The following is a 26,774-nucleotide window of genomic DNA, read 5'->3' as shown; positions in this document are numbered from 1 at the left end:
GGCCTAAGTGTTGGGTGGACTTGAAACTGGGAGTGTTTCAGATCCGACTTTTAGACCCATTCTCAGGCACCCCCATACGCACTCTGCCTGAAAAATATCAGCGATTCCGAATCGCGCTGCACAAGCCTGTGGGTGGGGCTTAATGTGCCTGAAACCCTGCAGCTCCGATGGGTGCCTCCAACTGCGCATGCGCAGAAAAAAAATGATAGAATGCCGCTCCCTTGCCACATCCCTCCGGAGCCGGATAATGCCTCCCCCTGGCCCCCACAGACATTGCCCCACCCCCACAACATTACTCACCCTCTTATCCCCCACCTCCCAGACCAATCGTGGGCCCCTCCTTCCCCCCCCCCCCAACTGATCTCAGGCAGAGTGATTCCCTCTCCCCCATCCTTCCCCACTGATCTCAGGCAGAGTGGCAGCGGACCCACCTTCACTCCCCCCCCCCCCCCACCGATCTCAAGCAGAGAGCTGTCAGACGCTCAGCACTTACCTCCTCACTAATTGGAGCGCCCGAATTGGACTTACATGGAACATGTCTGTTCCGTGCCGATTCTGGATGGGCAAATGCATTTAAATAGCCGTCATGCTGTTTTGGGACGCAGTCCTGATCGTGGCCATTTTCAGGCCTTGATAAAGGGAGAACCGGCGCGGAGGTGGGCGCAGATCACGCTACTCGCCTCACGCCCAATTTTACCAAGTTTTCGCACCCGAAAATGTGTGCAACACGATGGTAAAATCAGGTCCATCTATTCCAATTGAGTTTATTTTGAAAGTGAATTATTTAGTATCGCTAGTTAAGTTTCGTTTCTTAGGTTCTTTCTGTACACAATGATACGTCTATCATATCACTTCATTTTATGCTCTAAATATTCCTTCTTGCCATTCACCTCTGTTATTCTGGGTTTATTTCAAGGCTAGTTGGCTTCTTACTCTAGAAGGGATCTTGCTTGTGACAATGGTCATTTGTTCAAAACGTCTTTGTTTACAAGCTAACTATTTATAAAGGTTAAATAACATTAAGCCATAATGCCGTATAATCGGACAGGAAGGTGTTGGGTGGAAACCCTACCCAGCTCCTCCTGTTTAAGTCCTTCACAGGAATGGTCGAGACAAGCTTCCTACTTGAAGCCAATTGAGACCCTTAAAGTAGCCACTTCAAGGCCATTTAAGGGCCTCATCCCAGTATTCAACGAGCCAACAAATGAAGCACCCCACCTGTCTTTAAAACTAACTTTCCTCCTGACCCAACTACTAACCACTAGGGCTTCCATGACAGGCCCCAGCGTAGTCAGTTTACCAACCTTCACTCCGGGCACCAGCAATAATCCTGAAGCACGGGCCTTCTTCTGATGGCGTAGCCAGTATGAGAGGGCTGCTGGCCTCCAATTGGCTGGCAGCTCTCTGGGTTGTGGGAGGGAGCATTCCACTCTGAAGATGCCAAGGATTCGTTGCCAACCAGGTAAGTTCCTGAGTGGCTCTACATTAGGCCTGGGGCACACAAAATGGCCGTGATAGAGTTGCCACCGGCTCTCCAGCCGGTGGCCAGGCTAACTGCTGGGAGCATTGGATTCCATCCCATATTTTCTCCAGCCATGTCAAATGGCACAAATGTAATTCAATTTTTTTCTGGCTAACCTATGGATATAGAAACAGGTTACTAATCTGGCAATTAAAGTCTCTTTGGATCGACTAATCAATTTCAGATTGCAAGTAATAAAAGCAGAAAACGCAGGAAATGCTCAGTTGGTCAGACAGCATCTGTGGCAAGAGAAACAGATTTCAAGTCACTAGATGAAATTGCCCAGTTTCTTTATGTTGATTAGAATGGGTTCAAGGCTCTGTATCAAGCCATTGGACCATACTGGAGGCAGAATCGTCGATTCCCCTTGTCACAACCTGCAAGCCTTGAGGCAGGCTTTCCACTGAACCAAGCATATTACCACAGATCATTGTGCATAAATCAACCTTTGAAGCCTGCAAAAATCCTTCAAAGAGCAGGATTTAACTTGTACACAAAGTATAAAATGTGAACTGCTGGTGTGGGTGATCATTTTAAAATGTAAAAAAAAAACATATTAATGCAGCATTAATTCTACAAGGATACTTTCAACCACAATCAAAGCTTTATAAAACCATCTTTGACATCTGTTGCAACGAGTTTGTCAAATTCTTAGTCACTTTGGCAATGGCATTATCGTAAGGATCTTACTCTGGATCAGATGTGGCACCTTTACTTCCAGAATCAACCTTCCACAACAAATCATCTTTCTTTTCATCCATTGAATTGGATAGTTTACATTTTTGTTGATATGACAGTTTGTGCATTAATAGCATCCCATGATATGAAGAAACCACGCAAAACATCAAGAGGGGTAGCATGCATATTTCATTTTTTGTGAAGGTTTTTCCCATCAACCATCCACCTCATTTACCTGGCACCAATAGGATCTTTGAATGGCTTGTTGAGGCACACATTCGAAGGTTAAATAATGGACATTAGACGTCCTGGTATATTTGCAATGTGGATGTTATTTCTTCACAGGCACCTCTTGGTCTCATTGGTTATATGGGATCTGAACATGTCCCACACTAGTGTGTTGCATTCTTTGTGTAGATTAGTAGGATGCCTATTCCACACATGCACTTCTATTTTCATCCCTCTGATCTTCAGAGGCTTCCAAAAGCAGCTCAAATGAGCTGCTTGACATGACTCTGGTACACAGTCCAAATCTTGCATGTGTAGAGCAGAGTGGGCAGGATTATTGTTCTACAGACTTTCAGATTGGTAGTCAGACTTATCCTCTTTGCTACCACACTGTTGTCCGAAGTGTGCCAATGCACGTGCCTCGTCAACAACATAGACAGCTCGAGACAGTGTGTGCTGCTGAGAGAAGCTAGCTTATCTGCTGCTGCTAGGTTCTGGACACGGACTGAAACCTTGGACTCAAATCCAGCTTTCCTGGACCAGACTGTACACGTCTTGATAGACAAGTACAATTTAACTACAATAAATCCTCCCAAAGTTGTGGTTGTGTTCCTGAGAAATTGTGACTTTAAACTGGTTTCCATAGGAATCAGTATTAAAACCAGGGTTAAGTACATTAGGACATTTCTTGCTTGGGGAATAAAAATATACAAGTTGAAATATTGCACCATTTCATGTTTCCTACATCGGCGTGCCTTAGCTTCTATTTCTAGTTGAAATAACTTGAAAAATAAAATCCATGATTAAATATAAAAGAAATACAAAATAAATTTAAAATATTACTGTGCTTATCTCGATATACAATACTTTTTGATTGACCATACTCCATCAAGTGACAGAGGTTGGTCGGTGCAGGTAGTAGCTGAAGTCATGACTACCGGCACTGACCGACTCTGCCACTAGTTGGAGCCAGGACTTGGTGCAAGTTCAGGAGCGAAGCCAGGAACAGAAAAAGAAATCAGAAGGCAGTGAAGAACAAATCCCAAGGACCCAGGTTGGGAACAGAGGTTGGTGAGCAAGTGTGGAAGTTTGCATAGTTGGGGAGGTGGGGTAGAGTTGGCAAAGTAGGGGGGTCAGCGGGGGGGGGTGTGTGAAATAGGGCGGGCCAGAAGAGGCAAGGGTGGGGCATGAGGAAGAGGGACTGAGGGTGAGGGTTGAACAAGCCACAGAAGAGGAAGTCTGTGGCAAATGATGTTAAAGTGAAACTGGCAATGTTAAACGGATACATTGATACTATTTTTATTATGGTGTTAAACAAAGTTAAACAGGCCGACATTAAGCAGCGAATTACTGTAAATGGTTCAAGGGGAGAAAAAGATGAACACAGACTTGATGGGCCCTATGGCCTATTTTGTGCTTTAATTCTGAGGATGATCAATAAATATATGCAAATCTTTTACTTTTTACTACCAAATATGCATTGTGTATTTATTTTGTGTTTCGTACATTGGTGTGCCTTAGCTTCTATTTACCTGCATAAATATCAATCTCCCATTCCTTATTTAAGCAATGCAAGAATCAAGCAATATCTAGAGATAGCAGTGGAAAGGAGAGAAGTTATGCTAAACCTGTATCAAACCTTGCTGTGACTATACTTGGAGGACTGTGTGCAGTTCTGGTCTCCATATTGTAATAAGGATATAGAGGCAGTGGAGAGGATGCAAAAATGATTTACAAGGATGGTACCAGAACAGCAAGGTTATACCTATCAGGAAAGGATGAATAGGCTGGGATTCTTTTCTCTTGATGGATGATCTATTAGGTTTAAAATGATAAGACGTTGATAGAATAGATATTGAGTGTGTTCCTACTCGTGGGAAACTACAGAACTATAGACCACCAATGTAAGACAATCACCAAGAAATCAAATATAGAATTGGAAATACTTCTTTACCCGAACAGTGGTAAGGATGTGAAACTTGCTACAAGTAGTAGTTGAGGCAAATGATATAAATGCATTCAAGGGGAAGCTAGAAATGCACATGAGGATGGAGAATAGAGGGTAATGCTGATAGTTAGATCATGAAACGGGGGTGGAGGAAGGGGGGGGGGGGGGCGGAGAAGGCTCGAGCGTAAACGCCACCATGGATTGGATGGGTCAAATGACCTGTTTCTGTGCTGCATATTCTATGTAATTTGTCTTAATTCTTTTGGCTTTAGAAATCTCTCTTTATATTCATCCAGCTTGGTGTCATTAGTAAATTTAACATATCAGCAGTAAGAGCCCCGATCACATTATTCATCAATGAAAACAGTAAGGGACATGAAACAGAGATTCCTGGGAACTCAACCAGTTACTGTCCAAAGATAAAGCTCTGCCCATTTAACATTTCCTTCCAATTTTATTTCCAAACGCATGTTCACACTAGCTAACTAATTTACAATTCATGTTATTGCCTTGTGTAGTGCAATTATATACCAATGAATAGCTACAGTTTGATTCAAATTGCCTATTATTTGTATGGATTATTCCTTCCGGTCTGTTTATTCTTTGAATAATGATATTGTACCCTAAAGTTCTCCAGAGCATTAGCTTACCATTGTTAGATTTTACATAATTACCCCATTTATACTCTGCATTTTTTGCATATGAAAAATGCACTGTCTTCTGATCTTTGGCTAGAGCTTCTATTTTTTATGGAACTCAAATTATTAATCAAAAATATTCAACCACTGCCTTCTTAGATTAAAAACAATGGAAGCATTAAGTAATTTTATGTAACGGGTTGTGTGTGGTCACTAGTTTTTTTCTTCTGCTCATGAAAGGCACCATGAAACAAAGCTCCACAGAAATGTTATGGTCGAAATGACATTACAATCCATGACTGGGTTCAGCGAATGCTCTCATTAGCAAAGTTCAATACAGATACAAGTGATACAAACCAGGAACTCCAAGTTGGGTAGCTTTGGGGATGGTATAATTTGTTCTACCTTCTTGAGTCAACCAAGATTCCACTCTTGGACACTACCCAATGACCCCTCCTAGACATATATACGGATGGAATTGAGCTTAGCTACAACACTGATGATCTGCCAATACTATCTTGGCTTATGCATGGAAAGTGATCAATTGCTTGGGTAAGACAGCAGAAGAATCAATCTTTCAGAAAGGATGGGACAACAGTAGAGAGAAAAAAGTGACAGCAAACATTGTGCAAAAAATCAGAAACCAACAATAATTTATCATTACAACTGACCTGCACATTGAATAAAGCAGTTAAGTTCAGATACCATGAAGAGCTTATTTCTGTTGCCAGCAGTATTGATTGTATCAATAACTAGCACATAAGATGTGCATGTTAAAACTTAATCTGATTTAAGGATTCAACACATTTTTATCCAAGCATGATTTGAAGACTATGGAGTTTTGAATTTAGGTACAGTATCCACTTGATAGAATGGGTCAGATAAAGTGCAGTATTTTTCTCCAAAACACAGTTAAGAATTTATACACAGTCTTTCATTTCCCTTGGACACCCCAAAGTTCTTCACAACCTATGCATTCATTTGAATTTAAAGTCGATTCACGATTGGTAACTAATTTCTGCACAGCAAGATCTCAAGAGGGAAACGACTAACCAGTAAATCTCCTTTTGAAGGTATTGGCTGAAGATCTAATGGAAGGATTCCTGGAGAACACTCTGTCCTATTTCAAATACTGTCATCAGAACACAAGTGACAGAGGTGTGTGTCATCAGTGTACGCGTGAAAGTTGACACCAAGGGTCAAGTCTTTGCTCCTGAGTCAGGTGCGCAGTTGGGGAAATTGTCCCAACTCTGGACAAACTTCCCTGAATGTTTGGATTTCCGTCCCAGGGGCTGCTAACTGGAGTTGGGCCTGCCACCACCAGAAATAGGTGGCAGCCACAGGTGCTGCCAGGTGCCGAGGCAGACTGGCTAAAAGGCCCACCTCACTGCTTCAGTACTCTGGGACTTCATAAGCTTTAATACAACGGTAAAACAAAAGCAGCCCTCTAACCCTTACCCCTCACATTCCCCATGCCCCATCCATGCTAACTCATGTCCTTCACATATCACCTCCTCCCCAACAATGGCCTCCCATATCCTCCAATCTAAGCCCCTTTGCGCTAATGGCCGGCAGTACCGCCCTATCACTACCTTTTTGAATTTTTAGGGGTCCTCTTGTGCCCACTTCACTCAAAGTCTGTTCCCTGCAGCTCTTTTTTGAATTTAAAGTGTATTACACTGCTCCTTTCTTTAGTTTCATTAGGAGAACTATTCCTGTCCCCCCTTGGTTTTTATCTTTTGCTTGGGACTGTTTTTTGGGACCCCTCCTTTTCCCTTCCCTGGTTTGTGACCTTCTCCCTGTCCCCCTCCTGTTTCCTGCTCCCTGGGACAGCAACAAGATAATGGCACTCCGTCTCAGTTTACCTGACTTGCATTTACATGCCATTCTGTTTTGTTTTGTTCTGCACAGGCATACAGGTCCGGTCTCTGGACTGAAGAATGTAGCAAAAACTGCACACGCGCAACCATTTTCTATCTAGTCCATGTGCAGGAGGTCCGAGACTCATCAGAAATCAAAGTGCCTGGCCTATGAACTAAAGAAGGGATGTATTTGAGTTTCATCATACTGTAGAGGGTTAGAGAGATAAGGAGAGACAAAGCGCATCAATTTGCACAAAGTGACTTATCCGTTTAAATCAACACACCATTCTTACCTGAAGAAATTATCAAGTACTCTGAATAATGAAGGATGACAGGCTGCTGCTTTCGGCTGTAATAGAAAAAAAAATGTCCACTATCATAATCCTGCTTTTGTATAAGTCACTGTTGGTTGCTTCAATGATTGCACACTTAGGGCGGAATTATACCGGCACGTCCGCCCGAGCTTCATACGATCCCCCGAGGCCAACGGAGAATGCCGATTTCCGAGCCTCACGTCACACCTGCCCCGATTCCAGGGGCGGGCGTGACGGTAAAATTCCGGCCTTAGTATCACAATTTTAGTATTCTTTTAATACAGACAGACTCCAAGAAAGTTACCATTTAAAATATTTTATGTCAAAATAAGTTTGACATGTTTGTCATTTTTACTAATGACCTGGATGAGGGCGTGGAAGGATGGATTAGTAAATTTGCGGATGACACTAAAGTCGGTGGAGTTGTAGACAGTGCGGAGGGAAGTGGCAGGTTACAGAGGGACATAGATAAGCTGCAGAGCTGGGCTGAGAGGTGGCAAATGGAGTTTAATGCGGAAAAGTGTGAGGTGATTCACTTTGGAAGGAGTAACAGGAATACAGAGTACTGGGCTAATGGTAAGATACTTGGTAGTGTGGATGAACAGAGGGATCTGGGTGTCCATGTGCATAGATCCCCGAAAGTTGGCACCCAGGTTGATAGGGTTGTTAAGAAGGCATACGGTGTGTTAGCTTTTATTGGTAGAGGGATTGAGTTTCGGAGCCAGGAGGTCATGCTGTAACTGTACAAAACTCTGGTGCGGCCGCATTTGGAGTATTGCGTACAGTTCTGGTCGCCGTATTATAGGAAAGATGTGGAAGCGTTGGAAAGGGTGCAGAGGAGATTTACCAGGATGTTGCCTGGTACGGTGGGAAGATCGTATGAGGAAAGGCTGAGGGGCTTGAGGTTGTTTTTGTTAGAGAGAAGAAGGTTAAGAGGTGACTTAATTGAGGCGTACAAGATGATCAGAGGATTAGATAGGGTGGATAGTGAGACCCTTTTTCCTCGGATGGTGATGGCTAGCACGAGGGGACATAGCTTTAAATTGAGGGGTGAGAGATATAGGATAGATGTTAGAGGTAGGTTCTTTACTCAGAGTAGTAAGGGCGTGGAATGCCCTGCCTGCAGCAGTAGTGGACTCGTCAACATTAAGAGCATTCAAATGGTTATTGGATAAACATATGGATGATATTGGAATAGTGTAGATTAGAGGGGCTTTAGATTGGTTCCACTGGTCGGCGCAACATCGAGGACCGAAGGGCCTGTACTGCGCTGTAATGTTCTATGTTGAAAATAAGCAAGTTGTTCAGGCACACATTGAATTTCCAGGAACAGTCTACAAATATTCCATTTAAAATCACAATACATTGAGTTAGTGAATTTCAGAGATTCTGGTGGAATTGCCAAAGCTCTCAATTTAGACAAAAAGTGAATATTCTTGAGTTTTCTTGCCTGTTAATTCTTAAGTCGAAGTAATTTAATTCCTTGTGATTAATAATATACCAACAATTAGAGATCAGAGTAACTTATGTTTCAAAAAGCTTTCACCTTTAGCTATTTTTAAGTTGATAAATTATAATGTAGTTTTCAATATCTCTCCCTCTAATAACAGTTAAAAAGTAGTTAATAGTTTTGGTGCATTTCTGTTATCTGACATTTCCAGGTGGCCATTAGGCCTACAGCATCAATCTACTCTAACCCTATTTTCTGTCCTTTCTTCATCTTTCTTTCAGTCCGTTTCAAGTACTTATTTAAATCCATGAGGTTATAGCATCTACATCAATAACTACTTGTTGTAAAGCAATCATGTCCAAATAACAGATGATATTCAGTTTATACCACCTAGTTTACAATTCACCAATCAACGCAAACTGTATTTTTAGTGTTTATTCTCAAAACGTGATTAAGTGATTTATAGTTTCCTGGTTTATCCCATGAGGAAAAGGATAAACAATAGAGGTCTTCTAAGATTTTTCTATTTTACTATCAAATGAGTATGGCGAATTTGGATAATGGGGAATTTCATTGGGCAGTGGATCCAAGGTTCATGAACTGGAAAACTAAATTTATAGTTACCAGTGTCAAACACAGCTAATCACAACTTTTTCTGTTTTAGAAACCTGATAATGCCACCAAACTGCCTCAAATTCTTACTAATCGCTAAATATGTAGCAGGCCGCAGCCATTATCTTCAACTTCTGCCACAAACTTCATACCCCCACCCCCAGCTACTGTCTCAAGCTGCTCACAATTTCTGCACCCTATCTAACCCCAAAGCAAGCCTCCAAACCCATACACTTTCCATTGAAGACCACCTATTTTCAGCTCGGTAAGATTGCCTGCTTTCACTCTTACTTCATCGTCTGCTGCTGAAACTCGCAACAATATCTTTATCAAACCAGACCTGACTACTGAAATGCTTCCCTTGCCAGTCTTTCACTTCTTCCCTCTGTACTTTCCTGCTCATCCAAAACTGTGCTGTTCATATTCTGGAATTTCCTCCCTAAACTCCTCTGCTTCACCACCTCCCTCGTCTCCTCGAGACCCATTTCAACACAACACTATTTTACTATCAACTTCAATCAGACAATTTTCAAATTATGACACCCATAGCATTAGAAAGGTGTACTTCATAATGTTGTTAATAAAAACTAATGCATAAACTGGTTATAAATTTGGAACCCATGTTCAAGGCAATTTTTCATCTATTTTACATGCTTTCTAGTTTTGAAACAAGAGTAAATCAAAATGCATTTCAAATTAATTTTACAAATCACAGTTCACACTTGCTATAAACGGAAGTGGACAATTTAAAAACTAAATGGTAATGTATCGCACAGAGGGGTGAACCAGTTTAAGAATTAGACTTTGTAGTGTTTTCAAGCAGTTAGAAATCCACATAAATTGTACTCTGACTGAACAGTGAAGTACTGTGCAGACTCTTTTGTATCTTACTAACATCTGGCATGCTTTACACAATATTTTCTCTCGTTAAAAGTCACATTAACTGCCAATGAACTTTATACGTACTTTCCTCTCTTTCTCTCCTACTATCATTCCATTATTTCATTTCTCATATTTTTGGTAAGGAATTTTGAGTCAAATTCCCCAGGAATAATATTTAATAAGTGCTAAAAAATCAGCAGATTCGTCATTTCAATCATGTTATAGCTTTATGCAGATGTTGGTAAAATCTAATAGGATGATACTATAAAGTACATTTTCTGTCACTGGGTTTAGGTGCGTTACTCCTGCTTATGACAACACATATGATGTTGAAATCCAAGAAAACCTCCAGCCAAGAACACACCCACATAAAAATTCCATTATGGAAGACACATTAAATGAAAGTATTTACATGGACAAGATATGATCTCCTGGATTTTCAACAGAATTGTACTTTTGCTGGATTTCCTTCATTGTTTTTCTTGCAATTTGAAAGAAAACTTTTCTATAGTACAATTATTTTGTCAAAGCAGTCGATAGTGTTGAAGTTTAATTTAACATAGATGAATATTATTCACTAATTCACCAGAAGACCAACTTTATTATACAAGACAAGAGGACACATAAATAAGAAGCTCTTCCAATGTAAACTTTCACATGAACTCAGAGAGCTACTTAGCATCTAAATACAAGCCATGCTACAATCGGCAACTCAAAGTAAGATCGATTGCTTTGAAGCATCCCAAACATAGAATTTCAACCTTGGATTGGAGAATTTGGAAGCCTAAGTGGAATGCTTGGACAACATTTGGAAACGGTAATCAACTTTTCCGTCACAAGTACCTGCTCAAGCAAAATTCATTCACTGATCTTACAGAGAAAAACATTGGTAACAATTAACTCCGAGTTCAAAGGACAAAAATTTTAAATCACTAGGACTCAAAATAAAATCCGACAGCAAGTACAAAATTATTAAACCTTTAATGGAACAGGATGCATGCTGCAACCAGCTGCAAGAATTCATAAAATTACTGAGATTCAAAGTTTTAAAGTTTGCATGTTTATTTTCAATACGCCACTCAAGCAAAAGAAAAATCATTCACTCACAGAGTAATTCTACAGCAAAGAATTGTATCATTGGTTTAAGTACAATTGTTTGAAATTTCTAAATATAAATCCATGTACAGAACACCAAGCACTAGAGGAAAGGTATAAATTTGTAATCTTCCCCTTTACATTTTTATTTTCAGATTGTAATCACTTTCATAGTCTATTGCAATACAGGGTTTGCCTTACAACATGAGAGAAATAGGTCAGTCTACTGGATAATTGGGGAGGATTTATATCGCATGAGTGAAGACAATCATAAATCAGCAGCAATCCATTTAAGTTAACAATTGGAATGCAAATTGGATGCTGCAGTTCATTTTTATTTTTAAAGTGCATAATGTGTTGCAATTGAACTGGAATATCAGACATAAGGCGCATGGTCTTTCATGCAGCAGTGCCAAGTAATTTTTTCTCAAGAATGTCAATTAAATGCGATTATAAATAACTTGCAACACAGTACCACTAATAGAGAAAAATGTCCGAATCCAAGCTATAATTCAGGAACTGATATTCCCACAAAATTAAGAGGCAAGTAGTCTTGGCTACTTTACTGTTGTCAGCCAATCAATAGCCAGGAATCTTAACAACAGTCTGGGTGAAGGTTATTTGTACGTACTACAGGTGAATAGTGTATGGTCTCGGGAGACCCAAATGTGAAAATAAATGTTCATATTTTTTAAATAGTTGTAGGGCTTTGGGGAAAGAGCAAGGGACTGAGACTAATTAGGTAACTCTTTCAAAGTGCTGGCTCAGTTACGATGGATCAAATGGCCCCCTTCTGTGATGTATTATTCAATGTTACATAGCACAGAAGGAGGTCATTAGGCCCATCATGCCTGTACCAACTCTGTGAAAGAGCTATCCAATTACTTCCACTCCCCTGCTCTTTCCCCCCAGCCTGCAAATTTTCCCCTTCAAGTATTCTATTATATAGATAATAAAATATACTCACTTAGGCGCTGCCAGTGTAATGCTTCTCAAAGTCCTTGAGTTTGAAACATTTCCAACACATCAATTGTTAATTCACTGGAGGATAAATCAAGCGCACCATAATTATCTAAAGTTTGTTTCTAATGAAGTGACCTACCAGAAATGAATCTGTGATAATAGCTTCAACTTCCAGTAAAGATGCACATGGATGAGAAATCAAAGTTTCAGTAAGATGGAAAATAGCTTGTTCCAGACTAGGGAGGGAACGCAGCCACAAGCTCATCACTGCAGCCTCAGACAGGAAAATCTTCTTCCTATCAAGGGCGGGGGAGGAAAGAAAGGAAAACTTCTATTCTTATTTGTATGAGGTTTGAAATTTCAAGGTAAATTGTAAATGTAACTTCAAAAGATCTACATCATAACAGATCTCTCTCTATCTCCACCCCTGTGAAAATGACCACATCAGGTATAATTTATATTATCTCTTGTTCTATTATTAACAAAACGCACATCTTTGCCCCTAAAAGTAACAAGCATATTGAAGATGGTGACTTAGTGCAAACTAAAGAGATTATACCAACTTTCTTCAGAAAATAAAAATTCATATTTTTAGCACAAATTCCAACGGTCACATTGTTCAGCAAAACTTTGCAAAGATTATAAATTTACAATGGTGACCATTAATCTGCAACTTGTCTGATAAACTTTTAATCCGAAAATACCAAGGTTCAAATTTTTGCACTTCCAAATATTGTATCAGAAAAATACCTACTGTTATGTTTAACTTTCAACATATTAATGTTCAAAATAAATCCAGGTGCATGAACAGACATGGACAAAGCTTGTGTGACATTCTCCCAGCTTAACTTAGAGGAAAGATCAGTGGAAACCCACAGAGATGGCATAAGAGACATCGCCCCTCCCAGGTTTCTCCACAAGTCCCACTGAAGTTATGGGGGAATCTGAACAGGAACTTCACAGAAATCCCAGATAACAGTTTTGTGCACATGAGAACTAGTTTAATGATGGCAGATTCGCCTCTGAATTAAATTCATCGCCCCACTCACCAGCCAAATTTAAAGTCAGTGATGGGCAGAGGTCTGGTAATCACAGGCAGGCCATACCACTCCCTGCCAACTCAAACTTGAAGAAGCTTCCTCATCCACACTTTTAACATTTCTTCTGAAAAGCAAATTGCAGTAATCTCAAAAGGCCCAGCTCCAAAAAAATCTCCTATCCTTAATTTAACATTGCCCAACAAGCAATCCAAGAGAGTATTTAAAATAAATCACAATATTTTCTTCTCTATTCCTAACTGATTAGTACTTTATACCAACACCATTCAGCATTAAAGCACATCATCCAATTTAATTACATAACTCAACACTGCATAATCTCAAAAACTATAACTTCCATCTCATTACATTCCTCAACACAGATCTAAGTAGTTTCACAACCATCATGAACTGCAATAGCATCATAGGTCAATCCATATCTGAAAACAGAGACAATCATTAGCCAGTAGGTGTTCTTTGCAATTGCTTTTGTTCATCTTTTAAAAAAAATTTAGAGATAAATCTGTAGTCTTCAGTCATGCGCTGCTCTGTGAGATTTAAGTTTAAAAAGCTATTTTGCTTCTAATTTCACCAACGTCGGGAGTTGCTAACAGTCTGAATTTGAAGAGAAACTGTGAATTGATAACACATTGCTACATCATACAAACTGGGCCAAAACTATACAAATTAAAATTAAATTCTTTCAAAAACATATTTGCAGAAAAACATCAAAAGCAGGGGACAGATTAAGACCAAAAGGGTGTAATTAACGGGAAATTAAATCACTCCTGCCACATTGGATGCAAGAATAAAAGTGCAATTGGTGGCTTAATGAAAGCAAAGCTCAACAAATGTAATTCAGTATACATTTTGAGAAAGGCAGATTATAGCTATATCTTTTACAAAATTATTTTGGGACAAAAAATCAATTTTTTTTCAGGAAGTGGGTGGTCTCTGGCCTCCTGCCTTTCACATCTGGGGAGTGATTCTCCCATCCCGCCGCGATAATTTCTTAGCGCATGTGGGCCGATTCGCAGGATTTGCACAGGCATTCATGCCGAGCGCCGGATATCCAGCGTGGTCGGGACCACGCTGGAAACCGGCGGGAACAGTAGGTAAGTGATTTAAATCTTATTTTAATGTTACTTAAATGTGATCAGCGGGCCCAGGACTAGCATCTCCCACTCCGCCAGTACAATTCTGCCGGGGTTCAGACTAGCTCTACACTTTCGGGGAACTAGCGGGAGACCCCGCTGGAGTGAAGGGGGGCAATCGGGGCCCTCCGGGGTGGGGGGGGGGTCGAGTGATGGTGGGGGTGCCCCCTGGGCATGGGCACCCTGGCAGTGTCAGCCTGAGCCTCTTGGCACTGCTTAAGGGGCAAAGTGTGCATGCCCAAGGGCACTTTGGCACTGCCCAATGGGCATCAGGCAGTGCCAAGGGGGTGGGGCCTAAGGGGCAATTCCCAGGGCTGAGGGGGTCCCGCTGCCACTCTGCATTGTGATCAGTTGGGACTGGAGAGAGGCCAACGAACCGGGGGGGGGGGGGGCGCAGATCATCACTGCTGGGGAGCAGGGGGCTGGAGATCAGGACTTTCCGGGACAGGGAGGGGGGGTTCGGGGCTGGCCCATGAATGGACGGGGCCAGCAATCGGGCTGGGGGGGGGGGGGGGGGGGAGGATTCTGGGCATAGGCAGCACTGCAGGGATCCCAAGCTGGCCAGCTGAGTCGCTGGCCAGCAAACTACAGACTGACAGTTTGGGGCCACTGCGCATGCATAGAGGCCCAGAACTGTCAGCCTCTGGTGGAAATAGGTCACCATTGTGACCTCTGCATTGATTCAAGTGTGAATTCCCATTGAAAAAACAATCGTGATTTACATCAGTTTTCCCGCGAATTCAGCACTTACAACTTTTTTGGGAGAATCTCCCCCTCAGAGTCAGGATTAGAATTGAATCCAAAACTATGGAATGGAATGAAAATCTCCCAGTTACTGGCATAAGGATTTTATCTGAAATATGTTTCAAATTAAAATCTTGTAGGGAAAGGCACTTCAACACAAAGCAAGTCTACAATTTGCTACTAAATGGCAATCTCACTCAGAGATTTTCAGACGATTCTAAGGTATGTTGTTGGAGACTAGTTAACAATAAGTCATTATTAGATGCAGTCTTATAAACTAGGTGTGTTTTTATTGAAATGATTTATCATAGGACTCTGTCCAGCAAAGGTAAGTTGATCATTGCATTGCTTAATATTGTGTAGATTTTGAGGTGCATTAGAGTAGTTTTTTTCCCATTGGGAAAACTGCTATTATATATTCAAAACTGAAGAAACCAATGTTTGGGAACTCAGTGTCACGATCTGAAGCGATTTAAATGTCACAGCTCTATAAATTTGAAAGAAATAGGTGGGCAATTTTAACTTAGAGAAAAAAAAGCCACCTGCTCCTGGACTGTTCTGATTGATAAGACATCTGGTATAACTTAGATAAAACATAGCTATCTGTTCTTTCAGTTTTAATATTCTTCATTGTCTGGAGCTATAATGGTTTGTTATAACAGATGAGCCCATTATGAATGCTTGGATGAGTTTCAAAAGCTCCAGCATCACTTATCTCAGCATGAGTTGTGTTCATAGTTTGTGTTTTAACAGGTTATTAAACCTGTCTTTGATGTGGTCACTAAATAGCTTGTTTTCACAGGTGAATTAGCTCAAAGGGATTTACATTTTTTTCATTGGGTCAGAATTATTTTAAAATATGAATGGGTGTGCTTTTTCAGTGACAGCTCTATTTAGTTTATTAGAGATTTACTCATTTATGTCCAGATAAAAGATGTCCAATTAAAAGAATTCCTATTGCCACTACATTGCTCTTGAGGACTGTACAGAATGTATATGGAGGATACATGGGGGACATGGAAGAATGGGTGACGATATGAAGGTGTGTGTGTGTGTGTGTGTGTGTGTGTATGGAGGGAGAAAAGGGAATGAGGAGACATGGAGAAAACATGGGAAATATGAGAAGATATGGAGGGAACGTGGGGAGATCGGGGGCATGGAGGGCGGGTGAAGGGTGGTGAGAGGGGTGAAGGTGAGGGGGCATAAAAACGATTTTGAAGAGCTGGGCTGATGTGCCAGATAACCAATGTGGGCTTTCTAACCAGCCTACCTCAGCACCTACACTCCTCTGACATTGCCTCGGGAGTCTACAAACCTGAACCCTGCGAGCTCACAGCTCCAGGAGATGAAAATATGACAAGTATGTGCAGGCAGGCTCAGGTCTCAAAAATCAGGAACTGGTCAAATTCGCATTTCCTACACTAAACATGAAAATCCAGATCTTCATCCCTGGTTCAATACTGGAAAACTACTGCAAAGCATTTGGGCATGGGAATTGATAAAGACCTATACGCTGATTGTCCCACACTAATATCCCTGCAAAATACACATCCCATTAGCATTACACTCCCCACCCACCATCAGCAATCCTGAGACCCTTCCAACAATAATTAAATCCATTGGGTGGTACCTTCCCAAAATCTGGCAAAGTGTCAAGTTCAGATTGAAAACCAATGTATATCTTTCCAGAAACACAGCCGAGTTTCCACTGCAGATTTTCTGGCACTCAAGTGCACAGAGAATCTGAGGGCATGGTTTATGCCATCACTTTAGCGGGGCAGGGCCTGAGAGAGTCGGCAAGGCTGGCTCGACAGAGTTTGGAGCATCATCTTTAAAGGGTCCCCGATCTGCGGAAAATATAAATCCCCCTCCCCCATAAACGTAGAGGAACCCCCCCCCCACCACCAAACATTGGGACCATCCCACCCCCACCATGCAACAAGCATGGGGCATTCCCCTCACAGTCATCAGCACCCCCCCCCCCCCAGGCATTGCCCTTCACAGGCATAGTCTCTCCCCTCAGAGGCATTTGCCTTCCCATCTTACAGGCATCGGGACACGTCATCCAAGGGGGGGCAGGGAAAATTCCAAACCAAAATCTCTCCAATGCAAATCCCATTTTGAGCCCCTCAAGATTTAGCAGCCATTACGAGATCTGCACCCAAAACTATTGCAGCTATTAGATCTCAGCCCTGTGTTATGCTCATAATTTAACTTGAACATAATACTTGCTAACATTTGCAAAACACACTTAATCATCCAATAGCATAAATTACACTAAATAACGAGATAATTTACCACTTTCAAATCTACCAGAGACTTTGTTTTATATAGCACATCATTCAGTTGCACCATGTTACCCTGAAGTGTGATCACTGTTGTTATGTAAACAACAATAATTGTTACCGGCTCACATTTGGCAATCAGCACCAAACAAATAGCACTAGCCATTCATTAAGTCCACACTTGCCCACAGACTTGTGATATTTTACTCAGCAACTTAGTTATTACGGGACATGGTATCCTCGTAGCGTTTTTCAAAGTGGGGGTTGGAACCCACGGGATGTTGAAAAATGGGTCGCCAAAAATGATTCCCCAAGATTGTCTGACCTTTCTGTTCCATTTTCTCTCTGGGTAATTTCTCACTGCAGTAATGTACGACCATGAGACAAGAATAAACAGCTCAATACATCCTGTATGTACATGCACTTGGCGCCAATTTTCTTCCCCTTTCAAGTAAGCTGATTGTAGATCATTTTGTTACGCAAAAGAGATGGCCAGATACATCAGTAACTGATAAACCTATTGGTTAGGATCTCACATTTGAATCTGTCAGAGAGAGTGTTAGCTGCTCTGCCACATCCACGAAAGGACAGAGCCATACTCATGTTGGCCACAAGCGGTACCCATGTTAGCTACAAGAGGTACTAATGTTAGCTGCGAGCAGTACTAATGTTAGCTATGAGAAGTACTAGTGCTAGCTACGAGTGGTACTAATGTTAGCTATGAGAAGTACTAGTGCTAGCTACGAGTGGTACTAATGTTAGCTATGGACAGTACTAATGTTAGCTACAGAAGTACTAATGGTAACCATGAACAGAGTGCCAGGGCCTCTAGTGAACAGCCTGCAAAGAAAAAAACTAAAATCAGGAACAAAGCAGTATGAAGATGATTTTTGAGAGATATGGTTTTGTCAATTGTGCCAACGCAAAACAGGATGCAAAGCCCAAGTGTGTTATTTGCAGAGAAATACTGGCTAATGAGAGTTTAAACTCTTCAAAATCTGAAGACTAAGCATGGCGATCTGGAGAACAAACTTTTGGATTTTTTTCAAGAGATGCAGAATGGACTGAAGTCATCAGCTCAAGCTCTTAACAGAAATTTAACATCGGCAAAGCACAATTAGCCTCTTGGTAGCTTATTGCATAGCTAAAGAGAAAATGCCCCACACTGTTGCAGAGAAAGTAATTCTCCAAGCCACATTAAACATGGCTCACATGGTCTTTGATAAGAAGTCAGCTGAAAAAATGAAATGCATCCCACTTAGTGATAACACAGTGGCTCGTCGAATTTGTGATATTGCTGAGAATTTTGACATACAGCTTATTTCTCGGTTAAAGTTAGCAGGGGATTTCTCAATACAACTGGATGGAAATACATATATTACAGATTGCGTAACCTTGTTAGTTTACGTTAGGCACAATTAATTTGTTGAGGATTTATTGTGCTGTTTGACATTACCAACCAATATGACTGGCACACAGATCTTTGAAGCATTGAATAGTTACGTGGTTGTAAATTGTGGACTTGACTGGGTTAATTGCAAAGGAATCACAAACAATGGGGCAGCCAACATGACTGGGTAAAATATCAGAGTTATAATAAGGATTCAGGAGGAAGCTGGTCAGGGCATTGTCTAGAATCATTACTTCATTCACTGCAAGGCACTGGCATCAAGAGAAATTCCATCTGATCTTAAAGTAATGTTGAAAGGAACTGTGAAAGTCATGAACTTTATTAAACACAGCGCATTCAACACCAGGCTTTTTGAGGCTGTGTTCCGAAATCGGGGCTGAGCACACACATTTATTGTTCCACAGAGATACATTGGCTGTCAAGGGATTGGATGCTTGACAGAGTTTATGAACTGAGGTATGAAATCCATGTTTTCCTCCTTGAGAAATCGTTCCCTCCGGCTGATTCGTTTGGTGATGAAAGTTGGAGGCTGACTCTGCCTTACCTTGCAGACATCGTTTTGATTCTAAACAAACTGAAACTAAAATTGCAAGGAAAGGATGATGATTGTTTTCGGCACTGGGAACAAATAGATACTTTTCAAAATTCATTGAAAGTTTGACAAGTGCAACTGAAAAGCCTCAACTATGTTCCCCACATTGTTTTCTTTGATGTGCCATTGCAATATTATTAAGGGAACTGTCAATAGACTGACAAGCCGTATTCAGTCACATCTGGCCACGCTGACGGACAGTGTCTGCTTTCTAGAAGAGAAGTTTCAGATTCTGAAAGAGAAGAGGAGGGTGAAAAATCCCTTTGAGTTTGAGAGTTCAGTCAGTTATTAATTTACTGCTGACTCCAAATGAGGAGACTGAGCTGCTGCACCTGACCTGTGACAGCAGCTTAAAAACACACCTTAAATCCATGAGGTTGTCATCATTCTGGATTAGCATCTCCCAGGAGTATCCAATGCTGAGTAAAATGAGCATTTTGTCACTACTGCCGTTTACGACAATCTACACGTGTGAGGTAGGGTTTTCCATTCTCACAAAGGTGAAGACAGTACAAGACAGAGTTTGGTTAAACTCTGCACCTGATGTGCACGGTGCCCTCTCATCCGGTCAACCTGATTGGAGTGAGAGCGTGAGGACCAAGCAGGCTTATCCATCACATCAAGGAGTAAATGAGCATGGCATGGGTCGCCAGGGACGGCTTTGGTAAGAGTGGGTCGCCAGAAAAAAAGTTTGCAGAACTCTGATCTACAGGGAACCTGAGACTGTGTGAAGATGGCAAACAAAGTGTGTCTTCTCAATCAGTCACATTGAGACATTTTGAGAAAAACAGTATGTGAAGCAGGAAATGAATGTTAACAAGTTTAATTTGAAATCAAATCATGCATAGAAAGGTAAGTAAAGAGAGGGGAAGAAAGATGAGATCGAGAGAAAGATATAAAAAAAGAGACCATAAGAAAGAGGAGGAGGAACAGGCCATTCAGTGCCTCTAACTTGCTCTGCTGTTCTACAAGTTCATGCTTAATCTAATTGTGGCTTTAACTCCACTTTCAAAGAACAAAGTAAATTACAGCACAGGAACAAGCCCTTCGGCCCTCCAAGCCTGCACTGATCATGCTGCCCGACTTAACCAAAACCCCCTACCCTTCCGGGAACCATATCCCTCTATTCCCATCCTATTCATGTATTTGTCAAGACGCCCCTTAAAAGTCACTACCATATCCGCTTCCACTACCTCCCCCAGCAGCGAGTTCCAGACACCCACCACCCTCTGTGTAAAAAAATCTGCCTCGTATATCTCCTTTAAATCTTACCCCTCACACCTTAAACCTGTGCCCCCTAGTAATTGACTCTTCCACCCTGGGAAGAAGCTTCTGACTATCCACTCTGTCCATGCTTCTCATAATCTTGTAGACTTCTATCAGGTCGCCCCTCAACCTCCGTCGCTCCAGTGAGAACAAACCAAGTTTCTCCAACCTCTCCTCATAGCTAATGCCCTCCATATCAGGCAACATCCTGGTAAATCTTTTCTGTACCCTCTCCAAAGCCTTCTCATCCTTCTGGTAGTGTGGCGACCAGAATTGAACATTATATTCCAAGTGCGACCTAACTAAGGTTCTATTAAGCTGCAACATGACTTGCCAATTTTTAAACTCAATGCCTTGGCCGATGTAGGCAAGCATGCCGTATGCCTTTTTGACTACCTTCTCCACCTGCATTGCCACTTTCAATGACACCCAGATCCCTTTGCCTATCAATACTCTTAAGGGTTCTGCCAATCACTGTATATTTCCTACCTGTATTAGACCTTCCAAAATGCATTACCTCACATTTGTCCAGATTAAACTCCATCTGCCATCTCTCCACCCAAGTCTCCAACCGATCTATATCCTGCTGTATCCACTGACGGTCCTCATTGCTATCCGCAAATCCACCAACCTTTGTGTCATCCGCAAACTTACTAATCAAACCAGTTACATTTTCCTCCAAATCATTTACATATTACAAACAGCAAAGATCCCAGCACTGATCTCTGAGGAGGGCCACTTGTCACAGTCCTCCATTCAGAAACACACCCTTCCACTGCTACCCTCTGTCTTCTTTGATTGAGCCAGTTTTGTATCCACCTTGTCAGCTCACCTCTGATCCCATGCGACTTCACCTTCTGCACCAGTCTGCCATGAGGGACCATGTGGACAACATCCACTGCCCTACCCTCTTCAATCATCTTCGTCACTTCCTCGCATCTTCGTCACTTCCTCGAAAAACTCGATCAAGTTAGTGAGACATGACCTCCCCTTCACAAAACCATGTTGCCTCTCACTAATACGTCCACTTATTTCCAAGTGGGAATAAATCCTGTCTCGAAGAATCCTCTCCAATAATTTCCCTACCACTGACGTAAGGCTCATCAGCCTATAATTACCTGGATTATTCTTGCTACCCTTCTTAAACAAAGGAACAACATTGGTTATTCTCCAGTCCTCTGGGATCTCCCCTGTACTGTAAGAAGTCTCACAACATCAGGTTAAAGTCCAACAGGTTTATTTGGTAGCAAATACCATAAGCTTTCGGAGCACTGCTCCTTCGTCAGATGGAGTGGATATCTCACTCACTGGAGTGAGATATCCACTCCATCTGACGAAGGAGCAGTGCTCCGAAAGCTTATGGTATTTGCCACCAAATAAACCTGTTGGACTTTAACCTGATGTTGTGAGACTTCTTACTGTGCTTACCCCAGTCCAACGCCGGCATCTCCACATCATGATCTCCCCTGTAGCCAGTGAGGATACAAAGATTTCTCTCAAGGCCCCAGAAATTCCTCCCTTGCCTCTCTCAGTATTCTGGGGTATATCCCTTAGGCCTTGGAGACTTGTCTACCTTAATGTTTCTCAAGAACCCCAATACCTCCTCCTTTTTGATCTCAACACGACCCAAACTATCTACACACCCTTTCCCAGACTCATCATCCACCAAGTCCTTCTCTTTGGTGAATACTGACGCAAAGTACTCATTTAATACCTCGCCCATTTCCTCTGGCTCCACGCAAAGATTCACTCCTTTGTCCTTGAGTGGGCCAACCCTCTCCCTGGCTACCCTCTTGCTCTTTATATATGTATAAAAAGCCTTGGGATTGTCCTTAATCCTGCTGGCCAATGCTTTTTCATGACCCCTTTTAGCCCTTCTTACTCCTTGCTTAAGTTTCTTTCTACTTTCCTTGTATTCCACACTTGCTTCGTGTGGTCCCAGCCTCCCAGCTTTGACAAATGCTTCCTTTTTCTCTTTGACGAGGCTCACAATATCTCTCGTTACCCAAGGTTCCCAAAACTTGCCATACTTATCCTTCATCCTTACAGGAATGTGCCGGCCCTGAATCCCTATCAACTTATATTTGAAAGCCTCCCACATGCCAGATGTTGATTTGCTCTCAAACATCTGCCCCCACTCTACATTCTTCAGTTCCTGCCTAATATTGTCATTAGCCTTCCCCCAATTTAGCACCTTAACATGAGGACTACACTTATCTTTATCCATCAGTACCTTAAAGCTTACTGAATTGTGGTCACTGTTCCCGAACTGAAACATCGACCACCTGGCTGGGCTCATTCCCCAATAAACAGGTCCAGTATGGCCCCTTCCCTAGTTGGACTATCTACAAATTGTTTCAAGAAGCCCTCCTGGATGCCCCTTACAAACTCTGCCCCATCCACGTCCCTAGCACTAAGCGACTCCCAGTCAATATCGGGGAAGTTAAAATCTCCCACCACAACAACCCTGTTACTTTTACACCTTGCCAAAATCTGCCTACATATCTGTTCCTCTCTCTCCCACTGGCAGTTGAGTGGCCTATAGTATTCCTATTCCTGAGCTCTACCTATATTGCCTCATTGTATGAGCCCTCCAAGGTGTCCTCACACAGTACAGCTGTGATATTCTCCTTAACCAGTAGTGCAATTCCCCCACTCCTTTTACATCCCCCTCTATCCCGCCTGAAACATCTGTATCCTGGAATGTTAAGCTGCCAATCCTGTCCCTCCCTTAACCAAGTCTCTGTAATGGCAACAACATTATAGTTCCTAGTACTAATCCAAGTTCTAAGTTCATCTGCCTTACTTGTTAACACTTCTCGCATTGAAACAAATGCACTTCAGTCCATCAGACTCTCTTTGATTAGCAACCCCACCCTGCCTGCTCTTTCTCGGAGTCTTACTGGCCGTACTCTCTGGTTCCCCTTCAGCTAATTCACCTTTGCTTTGGTTGCCAAACTAGTTTAAATCCTCCCATGTGACACTAGCAAACCTCCCAGCCAGAAAATTTGTGCCCTTCCAGTTTAGATGCAACCCGTCCTTCTTGTACAGGCCCCATCTGCCCCGGAAGAGACCCCAATGGTCCAGATATCTGAAACCCTCCCTCCTACACCAGCTGTTTAGCCACGTGTTGAGCTGCACTAGCTTCCTATTCCTAGCCTCACTAGCACGTGGCACACGTGTCTGACTCCATAAAGAAAAAATTTAGAATGTTAGTGTTTTAATTCTCCAACAATTAAAATTTAAAGGAATGTGACCCGACATTTAAAGTAAATTTTCAGTGTCAGAGGGCACAATCTTCGAATTCTTCACACCGATAGGATCTTCTAGTCCCACTGATAGCGCATCCCCACCTCGTGTTTTCCAGCGGCGTGGGATGGGATCAATGGGAAATCTCATTGACAGCAGCGGGATCAGAAGATCCCACCTCCAGCAATGGCACGCCGCCTCCCGTCATCAAGAAAAACGCTACAGGAAGGCCAGAGAATCCCAGCGAGAGAGATTGTTGTTAAGCCTCATCATGCTGTTAAAGAATCATGAGACACTTGGAGCAAACCATGCAGGGAAGTATGGGAATTCAGACAGCAACTTTCTGATTTCTACATTTAACTGTGCATGCTTTCCGATTTACTCTTTAATAATGGCTAGTGCTAACAGCCTCCCCGTTATCCTTACCTTAAAATCTGAGCCAATCTGCTTTTAAAATAAGACCATCCTAAGGTGCATCACCAATCACATAGCAACAAAATAGTCAGGAAGGGAAAGGTTAAGAAGGGTTATTGAAAACTAGATGGAAGTGAAGAGGTGGAGGATTAACACAGTGCCAGAGCAAGAGGATCGAAGTTTGAGAGAGTATTTCGGATTTGATGACATTGCAGCAATTGAGTAGGGTAAAGACAACACCTTTAAATGCACGGGAGGACAGGTCAGGAATGATGAATGAGGTCTTTATGTGGGAAAGAATACGGGCAATGAGTTTTGGACTAATGGAGTTCATGAAGGTTCAGGGATAGAAGGCCAAGAGGCACAATATTCAAACTATCAAGTCTATAGGTGGCACAGTCACATGCAAGGGTTCCAGTAGTGGAATGGTTGAGATTGGAATGAACATGAGTGACGTTGCAGAGATAGTAAGCTTCAATGTTTAGGATGTGGCATTTAAAGGTCAGTTCAATGGATGAAGCTGTACGTAGTGATTAATCAGAGGAATGGAATGGCATAGAGTTGAGTTTGCAGGGGATACTGTTACGCCCCCAGATGATGTGGCTAATGGACAGTCAGGTCCCAGAATGGAACCCTGGCTCACTAGACTGTAACTTTTATTTTTTGTTTCAGGACATGGATGAACAGAGTCACAGAACTGCCAATTAACTTTTAACAGAAGAATAAAATATTTATTAAACATGAAAAGACTGACTGTAATACAATACTCCTTATCCCCACCTATATCTTCAAATATGTAGACAGATTTGTACGGGTAACACAAGTTACAAAATATATCTTATACTATAATGTTCTCGGTAAGTTCACAGGCCTTGTAAACCAACATGCCAACCGTGGTCAGACAAACTCCCCTCTGATGGCAGATGGCAACCAATATAACATTTTTGGATTTCTCATCAAATCCTCCTAGATGCTTATCACACTATGAGCCAACTGGTCTCACTGGAACTCTGATTTCCACATGAGTGTTTCCAAACTCCACTTTCAAAAAACATGTCTTCTCCCAAAAAAAGCTCTCGGATGCTTCACCAAGGATCCATTTCCAGACTTTCATCTTTCCTTTCAGTATTCCACTGCCTTGGATTACTACATGCATTCAAGCTTCCACACAATCTCTCAGGTATCCAGCCATGCTAGCAGAATGCTACTGCTTCACAGGCTGCAATAAGGTATCACCAACAGTAGGATTACTTTAGATATCTGGCTTCTCGCTAGCCAAATTTCACCAAGTATGTACCCTTCAGCTCTATCTTTGGTTGGGAGCCTCCCTCTGCCCTTTTCTTTAACAGTACCATGTTCAGATTCCAGTTCCTATTGTCCCTTTGACTTCAGTCTTTTTGGAACTTGTCTTCATTCCCTGGTTTCTAGAACTCTCTCTGTTCGCTTCTGGGTCTTGCTTGCTTCCCCTTACTCCATTGTCCCACCTCTCTGCTGGCAGTTTCTTTGAGGACTTCTTCTCAGGTAGAGAAGAACTGGGTCCCCAGTTGCTAATCAACAATCTAGTTTTTCCTTAAACTCTATTAATTACATGCAGACACCTTTGTTTAACATGAGCTAGCTACAATTCGAACACTTTCTTACACAGAAACACAAAATTAAGCTTACTTAAAGCTATATCACTTTTTTAATGTCCACACATGCAAATATAGATGACTTAAAACTACCTCTGTTCCTGACAACGTATTATATTCCTAAGTACAGAAACATCATATTCCTGAGAATGAGCAAACTGAGAGAAAACAAATCATTGTTAAACAGGAAAACTCAAACGTGGCAGCAGGCTGTACTGGAAGACGTGAGATTACTTCACTTGTAAAGATTACAGTCCAATTAGTTCCTTTTTCAGATTTTTAAAAAAATATTTGCTTTGGCACACAGACTGGCATTATAGGTTCTACAATGCTGTCTTTGGAAGCTATACAAAAGGATTGCTCTATCAAGCAGTACTTTATACAGAATTTGCTTTACATGATATGCCTGTGGGCAAGGAAACTATAAATGATGTACTCTATTTCATAGGACCTAACTTACTGTTATCGTAAGAGGCAAAGCTTACAAAAATAGAAAAGGTATAATTAAATACCAACTTTCATGAGTTACTGTAAATTATATTTAGCTAACAAAGTGTTGATGCAATATGTTTTCCTCTGCACGCCCATTTGTATTCACATCACTGCCTGACCTAAGAAAATAGTTACTTAAAGGTAACAAAATTTATTAGAGGTAAACAAAAGCTCCAATAATTTCTCTTTCCCTCCTCTTTCTGCCAATTTTCACATCTCTTGTGGGTATTCAATATGGGTACAGTTGTTTAGTGTCAACCACCACCCCATAATTTATTCAAGTAATAACTAATCATGTCTGGGTCTT

At 41.7% G+C, this 26,774-nt stretch overlaps 1 protein-coding gene across 3 annotated transcripts in view; it reads right to left on the bottom strand.

Moving 5' to 3' along the window:
- The window catches only part of fancc (FA complementation group C), a 154,726-nt gene that overhangs the window by 32,394 nt on the left and 95,558 nt on the right, over positions 1-26,774 (bottom strand). For all 3 annotated transcript variants that reach the window (XM_078214414.1, XM_078214416.1, XM_078214415.1), the window contains 2 exons: positions 12,332-12,488; positions 7,170-7,225 (listed from right to left, as the gene is read on the bottom strand). In XM_078214414.1, coding sequence (XP_078070540.1) covers positions 7,170-7,225; positions 12,332-12,488 — 213 coding nt within the window. The remainder of the gene's footprint in view (positions 1-7,169; positions 7,226-12,331; positions 12,489-26,774) is intronic.

The sequence above is a fragment of the Mustelus asterias genome, chromosome 6 (assembly GCF_964213995.1).
Source record: "Mustelus asterias chromosome 6, sMusAst1.hap1.1, whole genome shotgun sequence".
NCBI classification, from domain to species: domain Eukaryota; kingdom Metazoa; phylum Chordata; class Chondrichthyes; order Carcharhiniformes; family Triakidae; genus Mustelus; species Mustelus asterias.
This window is presented reverse-complemented; position numbering and strand designations above follow the sequence as displayed.